Source organism: Schistocerca serialis, chromosome 3 (genome assembly GCF_023864345.2).
Source record: "Schistocerca serialis cubense isolate TAMUIC-IGC-003099 chromosome 3, iqSchSeri2.2, whole genome shotgun sequence".
NCBI lineage: Eukaryota > Metazoa > Arthropoda > Insecta > Orthoptera > Acrididae > Schistocerca > Schistocerca serialis.
The window spans coordinates 523,400,723-523,413,925 of NC_064640.1; the positions used below are offsets into that span (position 1 = coordinate 523,400,723).

At 40.4% G+C, this 13,203-nt stretch overlaps 1 protein-coding gene across 1 annotated transcript in view; it reads left to right on the top strand.

Annotated features, from left to right (window-relative positions):
- LOC126470401 (uncharacterized) overlaps positions 1-13,203 on the top strand; it is a 125,363-nt gene that overhangs the window by 43,419 nt on the left and 68,741 nt on the right. The window contains exon 6 of the mRNA XM_050098247.1: positions 1,102-1,318. Within this exon, the coding sequence (XP_049954204.1) occupies positions 1,102-1,318 (217 nt within the window). The remainder of the gene's footprint in view (positions 1-1,101; positions 1,319-13,203) is intronic.

Here is a 13,203-nt window from a genome sequence, read left to right on the forward strand (position 1 = left end):
TTTAAAACACATTAGTGTGTTAATGTATGCAGCCTCTCAAAGCCAGTGATTTGTATGAGGAGGGAGAGAAGCAGCAAAGTATAGAGAGTGTTTGGCAATTTCAGTCACTGTGAAGTAGTGTTTATCACTGTTGCCAAGTGTGATGTCATCACTTCAGTTACTCCTGCAGTCCTTACAACGTACACTGCAGTTTATGATAAATTTCCACAAACTAAAGATGTCTCAAATGCAAGTGTACCTATGTGTAGCCAACTTCGTGTACAAGTACCACGTACTATTGTGTGCCTTAATTACTTTCACTGCTGTAAAACAGTCAATCATAGATAGTGGTTAATCAGTGTTAATATGTCACAAAGGTATTACCTCATTGGGCCTGTTCATCTGTACTTTGACAAGTTACTGTGTAATGTATTGAACCTAACTGATTATGAATTGCTAAGAATTTGAAATCAGTAATTTGATGCCATTTGTGTGACCTGAGGCAGAAAAATTTAACAAATAACTCACATTTACCAGACTGCCAGTGTGTTCCCCTAAGGCAGTATTCTGAGTTTGTATGACCTTGCAAAGTCATTACACTCCATAATACAACTATTCCTATCCTGGCAGCTGCTTGTACTTTAATTAATATTTATTCAGTAGGAACTCGGTGCCAACAACAGTCTGTCATAGAAACTTATCAAAAAAAAAAAAAAAAAAAATCGTTATAATAAAATCGAACTGTAGAATGGAAATCATAATATTTGTTGAATGTTATGTCATTGACTGCTATGTTGGGGTGTAAAGCAACCGTCTGCTTCCTAGAACTCGTAGTAGAAAGGGGGGGGGGGGGGGGGGAGGTTGTTACCTGAACGTCTCACCAGTTATTCCATAATGTGACTCATGGCATTTTTCTATCAGTACTGTCAAAATATCATTATTGTTTTTTTTGTATTCACACACAGATTTTATGTTCAGATTTCTGGCAATGCTGTAAGCTTAAGAATTTTTTGATTAGACGTAGTTAATATTTCCACAAAATTTAATAATTCTGATTTGAATAAATATTTCAGAACTATATACTTTCCATATGTTGTTACTAACATAGCTATTACTCAACAGTGAAGGCTGAAGTGGTGGAACCAGGGTGCAGACTACCTCAGAATTTCTCTGGTGAATGGATAAATACTGCGAATATAGATGCAGACATAATGATTAATGAAACTCATATTGTAGAAACTTGGTTTCCGGATGAGGGAAGATTTCGGCGTACAATATATACTTGCCGTGAACAGAGGGGCACTCGTTACATGATGGCGAGGCTCACTGTTGATGGCTGGTAAGTTTAACACTTGTTATTACCATGTATAGTTTAGCTTTTTCCAACATAAAAATAATAATAGTTTTATTGCTTCACATCCGTAAAAATTATTTACTCCCTAGATGACAGAGTGGAGCAGTTGTCTGTTGAATTGATAGGCTTCTCTTCTTTGTATAGTGTTGATTTTTAGCAAACTGTGTTGGTGGGTTTGTGAACTTAACTGTACTTGTTCATGGAGCTGAAATAAGAGTGATTTATCTTTGGTTCAGAATTGATGAAAGACATTATTATAGTCATTTTGGTTGTATAAATTTAGTTTTGCTGTGTTCCACAACCTTCAAAAATCTGGCAAAGGATACAATCATTTCTACTGCTACATAGGTTGCTAGTTTATTATTGTGTCACAGATAGTTAGTATCAGCCTTGTTAACATTTTCAAGTCATACATATATGACGTGCACTCCAGTTAAAAGGGTGGAGGTACAGCATGAACAATTCTACCTGTTCCTATGTTTTTCTGAAGAAGTGAATATTGTAACATTTATTTCACCTTTATCTAACACGCAAGTGCCATACTCATGGTACTTGTTCTGATTCTGTTTGCCTGTATGGTTGACTGATGTGGTTAGTCCAGTTGAGTGTTGGTCACATATTTGCACGAGATGGTTTGTTTCATTACAAAAATTACTCATGCATGTACATCTGTATCACTTTAAAATGACCACAATGTTGAACCTAACTACAATAGAATCTTGTAAGTACATTCATTACTACCATGTTTTCCCACATAGTAAGTCCACTTTTGGAAGAGCCAGTTCCAGTTGCTTTAAATGGGTGTTAAATGACTAGTTTGTACATTCTCCTTGCCCACTTAGCACCTTTAGATTTGGTTGTATTGGTGTTGTTTGGCCACTGCAGTGTTTGCTGCCAAGAGTTCTGAGACTGGTGGAAGTAGGATGTTTGCAGCCACGGGGTGCCAAAATGTGCAGGGAGATAGTGCTCTTTAGTGCCAGCAATTATAGAAGTCATATAGATCATTTGCTATGGTAGAAGTGATGCGTGGAAGTAAATTGTATAGTTTCTCAGTAGCTCCAACTTCTGTAGTGGCCAAACAATAAACTGAATCATGCATAACTCAGTCACTGCTGTTCTTTGTTCATATTTAGCATTTGACTGATTCTAAGTCCATGGTAGTTATTGTGTTAAATGATGTACCAGTATGTCATGGATAATAAGACAGTGAGAAAGTAGAACATTATTCAGGAAGTGGACAAAAATTCACATGTCATACGAAAGCTGAATATCCCTCCATCAACGTTAAATACACCAGTGAGTAAATGAAAAATAATTGAGGCAGCATGTTTGGAAGAAGACAACAGCAAATGGACACAAGTATGTGATGGTCACTTTCCATAAGTGGAAAATGTGTTCCTGGAGTGAGTGAAACAAGCTTGTGCTTCAAATACTCCAGCTGATGTTTACTATGGTTTATGGCTAAGTCAATATATTTGGCATTAAAGTTGGGACTTGCAGATTTCTAAGCATCCAGTGGTTGGATCTAAAGGTTCAAGAATGGACGTAATTTGGCATATAAATGTGTTTGAGGTGGAGCTGGAAGCATAAAAATTGACACTATTCAGTCATGAAAAAATATTCTTCCATCAGTTGTAGAAAAGTAGAGTCCCAATGGTGTTTTTAATGCTGATGAAGTGGGCTTCTTTTTTATCTATTGCCCGATAAAACCCTCGAGTTCAGAGGAGAAAAATGACACACTAGAAAATTAAGTAAAAAGAGGCTAACTGTTTTGTTATGTTGTAATGAAAGTGGAATAGAAAAGGTGGTGCCACTAATAATTGGAAAGGCAGTGTGTCCACAATGCTTAAAAAATGTGCGGACATTTCTGTGTAAATATACGTCTAATGCAAACACGTGGATAACAGCAGCTATATTTGAACAAATCTTGTGTGCCTGCCATGCAAGGTTGGGTGTTAGAAATTAGAAAATCGTCCTGTTTATTGACATGCATGTGTTGCATCCTCAAGATCCATCATGTGTACATAATATAAATGTAGTGTTCTTTCCTCCCAGCTGTACAAGCCACTTTCAGACACCTGACCAATGCATTATGAAATGCCTGAAACAAAAATGCAAGAAGTTTCTTGCACAGAAGTGGCTGGCCTGTCTTGATACTGTGATGAGAAAGGTTATGATTTTGGATGCTATGTATTTTTCAAGTAGTGCCTGGATTCCACATGGGAGAAAACACAGTCTCAAACAGCTTCAAGAAGGCTAGTTTTCGTCAGATACATACAGTGGATCTCTCACCAAAAATGAAGGAATTGCAGCTGAACAGTGGCAGCAAATTATAATGTAGTTAGAGAAACAAGATGTATGACATATCAGTAGTTCATTGAAATAACAATCCCTATTCAGTTAACCATTATGATTCAGTAATGGAGAGATACTAAATTAACTATGTTGGTTTGTTTTGAGAGGTTTGATAAAAAATTGCAATTTTAGCATGTTTTATTTTTTCTGCATCACATGCCAGGTACACATACACGCTGCTGGAAAAAATTAGTACACCCTTTTACAGGTATCCAATTCACTCAAGATTTATTGTTGCAACAGTGCATATGGAGTACATGAAATGATTACATTTACAGATCAGTAACACAGGCAGTTCTGAGGTACCAGGTATCGACCCATGCTCAAACACCCATATTAGTATGTGACTTAGCCGGGTGTAGGCACTGACTCTAGCACCCAGTCAATCATACAGATGACGAATACTGTCCTGGGATATGTTATGCCATGCCTGCTCGACCTGTTCACATAGTTGTAAGAGTTGTTGGTTAACGAGTCGCACGAGTCACTTCTTGCCCCATCATATCCCACATGTGCTGGATTGGAGACAAGTCCGGAGATCATGCTGGCCAGGAAAGTTGCTGCACGTCTTGCAGAGCACATTGAGTTTCATGGGCAGTGTGTGCGTGAGCATTATGCTGTTGGAATATCACATCACCTTCCTGTTGCAAGAAAGGGTCTAACAGCATTCTGCGTGTACCAGCGCTTTGCTGGTTAGTGCCTCATCCAGAAACACCAAAGGTGAACAAGAGTTGTAGCTTATCGCACCCCAGACCAAAAGGCCTGGGCCGGACCCAGTGTGTCTTGGACGAATGCACTCTACAAGACAATACTCACCAGGTCTACATTGTACAAGCTAATGGCCATCACTTGCATGCAGGCAGAATCTGCTTTCATCGCTGAAGACCATGGCACTCAATTCCACCATACAAGTGATACTGTGACAGTACCAGTCAAGCTGTGTATGTTGATGCTCTGACTTGAGTGGAAGACAAGCTATAGGTGTGCTTACCCATAGTCCCACAGCTAATAACTGCTTCACAACAGTTCGTGTTGACATGTCTGTGTTCACAGGCCCTCTTACCTGTGCTGTGGTAGATGTATGAACTGCCACTGCTGTCCTTACAGTATGGCAGTCCTGGTGGGTGGGTGTGTTGCGTGAACGTCCAGAACATCGTTTACAGATATAAGACTGTTCACGTGATGACTGATACTAGCTTTGTTGCACAATATTCGCTGCACGTCCTCTTGTATGTCGATTCTCCAAAAGGACCAGCCCACCACTCAGAAGGCCACAGTTTGACCCCTTTCAAACTCACATATGTGGCTGTAGGAAGCACAAGTGCATCTCTGTGGCATGTGTTTGCCTGCTTGCTTTACACATTAGCATCATACAGAGACTTCTGGCTGTGAACATTCCCTATTAACAGGTAGACATAGGTGACACTCTGGATGGTATGCCAGTATGCTGTTTGTTGACTGATGAAGTTGAAACTGTTAGCAGTACATGTTCTATCCCTCAGATGGCATATGCTGTCATCAGATCAAAATCGATGTCATCTTTCCAGGTGTAAATGTTCTTCTGCCCCCCCCCCCCCCCCCCAATGTATTTAGAGCACTAGAAGTTACACACTCACATCACATGACTTTCCTGCATTCTAATTGGCTTATGATAGATGTGCACTCGTCCAATATGTTGGGTTGAGCCAGTATCTCCATAGTGAACACTTTTTGCGTCTTGTATACTAACACACAATTTTGAGTGTTTCTGGGTGTGATACTCCAAATGTGTTATGGGAAAGGCACATTTTGAAGTATAATTTATTGAGATAGCATGTCAGGAAGTATGGCATTGTGAGGTCCCATATTACTCCAAATATGATACCCTTAATTCTGCATTTTCACAGACAAGAAAATGGAATCACTACCAAATTAGATATTCTTCGATAGTACAATTTCTTGTTTATGATGATCAAAGTCTGTAGTCCTTTCAAAAGTGTGCTACCAAGATTCCACTTTAGTTATGATGAAATAATAAACTGAGTCAGGAAAAAATCTTTTGGCACTGTAGTATATCTGTTTGATAAATAAAGCAAGTACGTTACTGAATAGAGGGCTGGTCAACATACACCGTTCTCTAATACTATATGTTCTGTGAGTGAGAGTGAGTGTGCTTGCTTGAACACCTACCCATTCACTCAACCACTTACATGACTGTGGAATATGGCTGTTGTGGTGAAACACTAATTAGCAAGCATTTATCTAGACAAAAGAACACCACCTACAGCTGTACAATAATCTTTAATGGCACATGACTGGTTTCATTGTGTATAGCAACCAGTAATAAAAGAGATGGAATTGGGAGAGCCTGAGCAGTAGCCCATACCAAACTGTTCCATGTGTTGAATGTAAATTTGCATTGCGTTTATATCATCATCTTACGTACAGCGATAAGGGGGGGGGGGGGGGGGGGGTAATACATGTAATTTTTTTGCTCTCTCTTCTATGCTCTTGTGTCTGGGGCCATGTACGAGGATCATTCAATAAGCAATGCGCAAAATTTTTTCCTCAGAAATCATATTTATTGTTAAGAGTCAGAATTTGGTGACTGTATACTCAACATGTCGTGTCCATGTCCTATCTTTCTACGTAGTGCCCATCACTCTCTATGGCCGTACGCCAATGTTGTGGAAGAACATGTATTGCCTGCTGGTAAAAGCTCTTGTCCCTTAAGCGTAGCCATGTTTTCACTACATGATTGACACTCTTGTCATCTTCAAAGTGTTTTCCTCATACAGAATCTTTAAGTAGCCCAAAGAAATGGAAGTCTGAGGGTGACATCTGCTGTGAGCATTCATGGAACCCATCGTGAGCACTTCTTTGAATATCCGAGAGTCTCCATCATTGCAGACACACTTCCAATTCTGAGCAACAACTGTAGAGCCAATTGTCAAGTTGTTATGCGCTGGTCGGCACGAATAACGGCATTTGCAAGATTCAGGATGTCTGGAGAAGTGGCTGTGACAGGACGTCCAGAGCGTAGCTGATCCTGGAGTTCTTTTTCTGCATTTCCTGAGGTTGCAATGTTCTTTACCCGTCACCCAGCTACTCTCCTATCAACGGCAGCATCATCATACACTGCACATACATTTATGGGTGTTGACCAGGGTTTCTTTTTCTGCACACAAGAATTCAATAACAGCATGCTGCTTATAACGTGAGTCCTATATAGGCACCATTTTGATGCTGCACTATAGCCCTGCCATCTGCCAGAATGGTTCAAAACTACACTGCCACGCAGAGTAAACATCAAATATGAAGCACCAACAAGGACGTTTGTCTGTGTATATTAATGGCTTTTTTAAAAAAATATGGGGCATTACTTATTGAATGACCCTTGTATGTTTTAGTGTACGGTTGTGTGTAAGTATAGGGGATGAGGTTAAACTATTGCTCGTGGCACTCTTAGTGCCAGCCATGACATAAGTGCTATGCTCTGAGTGCCAATGCTTTGTTGCATGCTCAGTGAGACTGGTGTGTTGATAACTGTATGCGAGGGCTGTCACTAGGATGTGCAGGATAATTTGTAAGTATTTAAACCGTCGGTTTGCAATGGGTTATTGTCCAGGGTTCCTCTGTTCGATATTTTTTTATTATTGGTTGTAAGTTCTTCCTCATTTTTATGGAGAATGATGTATGCACCGTTTGGCCCTTTTTACCAGTGAAGGTTGGGGATCCCTTCTTTCTTACATCAGTGTCTTGAATGACTTAAAGTATTGTGTGTTCAGTGATTGTCATTATTAGGGTTTTGTGATAGTAATGTTATGACATGGGTCCACTGGACCATATGGATAATCCTTCAGATTTTTTCTGTTTGGGTGTCCACCTGAGGATGTAGCTGTAGGCCATGAAACAAGTCATGTCTCATTAAAGATTATCATACAGCTGTACATGATGTCCTTTTTGCAAGATGTATTACCACACCTCTGGATGCTTGGAGCACAGAGTAGTTTGTAGCAGGCATCTGTTGCACCCTATGCGTATTTTCCTTGGTAAGGTATCCTGGACTCTGTTCAAATTGGCCATCTTTTTCCTATTGCCTCATGTTTTCATTAAACCAGGATGAAAACTATAACACGTCCTCCTTTTTTTAAGTTAAAAAAAAAGAAAGAAAGAAAGAAAAGTGGGAAACCAGGGTGCTCCCTCCCAGTCAACCAAATGGTCTGGGATGGCTAGTTTTCATGAGGAAACTGTTGTAAATGAGAACATAACATGATGCAACTCAATACAACTCATGTGATAAAATGTGTGTTGAAATGAAAGGAGTGGGAACTTTTTCCGCTTGTACAAACGTAAATGACTATGAGGCCTAAAAGGAATAATAAAACCAGTTCATGATTTGTGTAATGGGACCCTCCTCATCGAAACAGCCACTTCCATCAAAGCAAACTAACTGTCAAAGTGTAAACTACTGGAAGAATGTATATTACTTTAAAATGTATATTACTTTAAAATTTTTATGCCATCTTAAACTTCCATAAAAATTTCTTGGTTCACATGCCATGTCAAATTCAGATAAAATTCCGAGCTTTCAGTGATATCCACCATCATCTTTGTCACAGACTAAAACTGACTGTTGTGAGCTGGCTAGGTTCCCTCCTTTATACCCCCCAGAATGGCATACGATTGCCTGGAGTACATCCTGATTGGGCATATAGAGGTGGCCCACTCTACACCACAGAGTTTTTGCATTTGCTGTCTATCTAGTGTTGCAGCGCCATCCATTGAATCAGGCAGTGAACTGTGGGAAGTATTCCTCTGTGTTTTCTCCTTGTCGAGTGCATGCTTCCATGCATTGGTAAGTGCATAGCCAATGTGTCTAATGAAGTTGTTTTCACAAAGACTGATTTCAACGTCATCTCTGTTCACAGTGTCTCAGTGGTTCAAAAAGTGAGTCAGTACTCTCATTTGTTCAAACAAGATCTTGTGTTTATTTAACAGGCTGTACTCCCCCACCACTGATTTATCCAAATGGCTGTATTTAAGGTAACAATGATGCCCAACGCAGTGATTGGGAACCGTACGTGTAGACTCACCCATGTAACTCTTGCCATGCTCGCAGCACATGTCACTGTTGACAGGCCATTGAATTCTAGTCTTCTTCTTTAAGAGAGATAGGCAGACTGTATGGATCAGTGGATATACTAATTTTCACACACTCCATTCAGAAGTAGAGTAGGAAAGGGAATGATAAATAGCAATCTGAAGTACACTTGAATATCTTGACTTAGTCCCTGTCGTTCCCTCTAGAACGTAGGTCTGTGATGAAATTCCTCCACCTGGTACGATTTCTAGCAAGACTCTTCACTTTACTCCAGGTTTTTCCCATCCACTGCAGCTTCTCTCTCGATCGTCCTTTTCCAGGTCTGTTTGGGGCGACCACGTTTTCTAACTCCTTGAGGGTTTCAGTCCAACACCATCCTTTCAGCAGCTCCATCTGGTTTCCTCAATGTACGCCCAATCCTTTTCCATTTTCTTTCCTTGATTTGTTTGTTGATTGGTTGCTGATTTGTATTCCTCCAAAGATTTTCATTTGTCATTATATGTGGCCATCTCACATTTAACACATGCTGGAGACAGTGGTTGATAAAAACTTGGAGCTGGTTTTTTATGTGCTTACCTTCCAAGTTTCGCAACCATACAACAGAACAGCCTTCACATTACTACTGAAAAGCCTGAGTTTGGCCTTCTTTGAGATGTTTCTATTTCTCCAAACAGGGTACAGTTGTACAAATGCACCATTTGCTTTGCGGATGGGACTGTAGATGTTGTCCTCAGTGCCTCCAGTAGTCGTGACTATGCTTCAGATAAAGGAAATATTGGACCTATTCTACGTCCTCTCCATTAATGGTTAGTCTAGTCGTGATGGTCGAATTTATCTGCATTTTTTTGGTTTTGTAAACATTTATCTCGAGGCCTGCAACTTCTGCCTCTCACTGTAACGCGGCCAGTTTCTCTTCAATGTCTTGATATCATTGTGCCATTAAGCAGATGTCGTCTGTGAAATCTAGATCTTTGAGCCTATACTGCATCTGCCATTGCACACCTCCCCTCCGTCCCCCCATCACTCTCTTCATCACATGGTCCAACACCAAAAGAAATAGTGTTGGTGAAAGAATACGCCATTGTCGTACTCCCGAATTAACTTGGAAAGCCTCTGTTAGTTCCCCATTATGTAGTGCTTGGCATTCATAGTCTTTATACATTTCCTTGATGATAATAATAATCTTCGTTGGAATGCCATATTTTGCAAGTGTATCCCACATGACTCTTCGATTGACAGAGTCAAAAGCCTTTGCAAAGTCAATGAAGGTAAGCTAGAGGGTGTGTTGCCTCTCTGCACTTTGTTACAGAATAATTCTGAGAGTATTGATAAGGTCCATACAGCTTCAATGTTTTCTAAAACCTGCCTGCTCTATCCTTAGCTGTGCTTTCATATAATCCTTAATGCAGTTTAAAATGATCCTTGAAAGTACCTTACTTGGTACTGACAATAGGGTACTGCCCCGCCAGTTATTGCAGTTATTAACATCACCTTTTTTGGGTATTTTCACGATAATACCTCATTTCCAATCTGTTGGCAGTTTCTCCTCTCTCCATATCTTATCTAATAAGATGTGCAATAACTCGACAGTGGTGTCCAAGTCTATTTCCAGCATCTCAGGTGCTATATTATCTGGTCCTGGTGCCTTCCCATTCTTGATCTGCTTCAGCACTGTCTGATGCTTTCGTGGGTGCATTTACACCAGTGCTGGGAGCAGGATCATTGTATTCCGTTTGTTCTTGTTCTTCTACCTCACCGCCAAGGTCTCCATTTAGAACTTCGTTAAAGTGTCCCATCCACCTACGTGATTGTTTTTCATATGTAGTTACTATCTCCCCTTTCTCCTCTGGAAGCTTTTCTTTGAGAGCATCTTAACGATATCATATAGTTCTTTCACATCCCCCCTCCATGCTGCCTGTTCTGCTCTGTCAGCCTGTTCATCTATCCACCTTCTGTGGTCTCTTCTCACACTCCTTTTCACTTCTCTGCTGCTCTATAATCAGCTTGTGTCTGTGCTTTTTGTTGCCTGGTCCTGCTCTGGTTTACTCTTCCCTTGGCTTGCTTTCTATGGGTGATCTTCCTCCAGGTATGTTCAGACATCCAATCTCTCCACAGGCAATTTTTAAAGCCCAGTTGTCTCTCACTCACTTGCACAAAAGTATTCTTAACTGCCATCCACATTTCCTCCATGTCCTTATCCTCAGTCGTCTCCAGTTCCAGCACCTGGAATCCATTCCGGAATTCCAGCTGGAACCCCTCCGCTATCTGTGGATCTTTCAGTTTACCTATGTCAAATCTTCTATTTCTTGGCTCTAATATCTTTCTGGGAGCCACAATCTCCATTCAGAAACTGGCAGTGACAAGATGGTGGTCGCTACTTGCGTCTGCTCCTCTTCCATTCTGCACATTTTCCAGGCTCCTCCTGAACTTCCTGGATAATGTGATGTGGTCAATTTGATTTTCTGTAATATGATATGGGGATACCCATGTTATCTTATGACATCTCCAGTGAGAAAACAAGGTCCCTCCTATTACAAGGTCATGGCTTGCACAGAAGTCACTAAATCTTTCCCCATTATCATTCGTTTCACCCAAATCATTTACCCTGATTATCTGTTCCAACCCGTCACTGATATCTCCCACCGTGACATTTATGTCTCCCATAACAATGAGGATATCTTTCTTACTCCTTTACTTACAGTCTCTTGCAGCAATTAATAGAACTCCTCTTCCTTATCAATCTCTGATGTCTGTGGGGGCATAGCATTCGAAAAGCATCACGTTTTGGGTCTTCGTCTTAAATCTGGCAGTCGTGATCCTACTGGACACAAGTCTCCATTCTAGAAGGGTCTTCTTTGATGTCTTGGTCAACAATATCCCAATTCCATCCCAGTGTTCCTCTTCCTCTTCAGATCCTGAGTATAAAAGCAGAATTTCAGCAAACTCCGGCCACCTCAATTCACTCAATCTCAGGATATCAAGCTTATACTTATTCATTTCCCTGGTCACTTGTTTCAGCTTGACTCTCCCTCAAGGTTCATATATTCCAAAAGCCAATTTTTGTTTTCCTTTTCATGCCAAAGGTCATCACCAGTTTATCCATCCAGTTTTTTATTCTTGTCTCAGTTTCAGTAATCAGGTTATTTAAGAAGGGTAGGTGATTGGCCCACCGCTTCCGATTGCCTTGGAGGGGCTGCGACCTTATCGCCCAGGCACTGACAATTTACCAGATGTTCTGCATATGAGTTTTTCATTTTCTCCACACCCCTATATGTGGTTTAACCGCCAGCATCGGTTAAGTGGGGGAAATGAAAAGGTAAAGCAAAAGGATGGGCTAGGGATAGGAAAAGGATAAGAGACAGGTTTTCAATAGGTCGTTGTGGGACACACTTGGTCTGGCTCCTCCCTTTCGGCCTGTCCAGCATGGGTGACCCTGCTGGTAGCTTTGCTACCGCCGACATAGGCCTTCGGATCCAGAGCATGCAAACCTCCTCACTCACACGGACAGTGCTACATTAAGACCGTGTCCCCGTAAGAAGGACACTTGAATATCTACAGTACAGTAATTTATTGAGTATGTATGTAAATGAACATTTTTTTTACAATAGCATGTGTCCTTGATTTGCAAAAAGTGTCAGTCATTGTGTTGTTGTTAAATATGTTGCAGTTACAATAGATAATACAGGGAGTACCATACTCATTTGAGTTTGTGGATGAATGTGAAATTTTTAGCATTTCTCGACAGCTACCTGATTAACCTGATTATTTTTTTCCGATGCTGCAAAATGAGTTACGTGGTTTAAACATGAGAAAACTATAAATATATGAGACAATGAGCAGGCGGAGGGTGAAGTTTTGGGAATATCAGTTATGGTAAAGTAAAAGCAATAAATCAAATAGGTAAGGCATGGCACACACGCACACGCATGCTTGAACCAAACCCCCCCCCACCCCACCCACACACACACACCTTCCATTGCTAATGATGGAACTCCACAGCTTCATAGCTTCATGGGAAGAAATTCCACAGGGACTGATCTTGTGTCATCTACTGTTTTTGTTCCATGTTAGTGATCTGTTTTATTTGAACACAGAGGCAGAATTAGTCCTTTTTTTGCAGATGATATAAGTATTGTTGAAGTTGAATAAAAAAACATCAAAAGAAAAAGAGTAAATTGGCTTTTGTGAAAGATATGACTGGTTGATCGCATATAAGTTAGTTTTGAATTTTGTCAATGAAAATTGTTTTATTACTGCCAAAAATATTCTGTGTTCCAGTCAATCCAGTACATCAGTAGGATACAAACGACATAGTAGATAGTTTTAAGTTCATGGGAGTGCATATTGATGAAAACTGCTAGACAAGCAATGTAGTAAAAAGTTTTAGTTCTGCTACTTCGCTCGTAAGAGTAATTGGCAACTTTAGGGACAC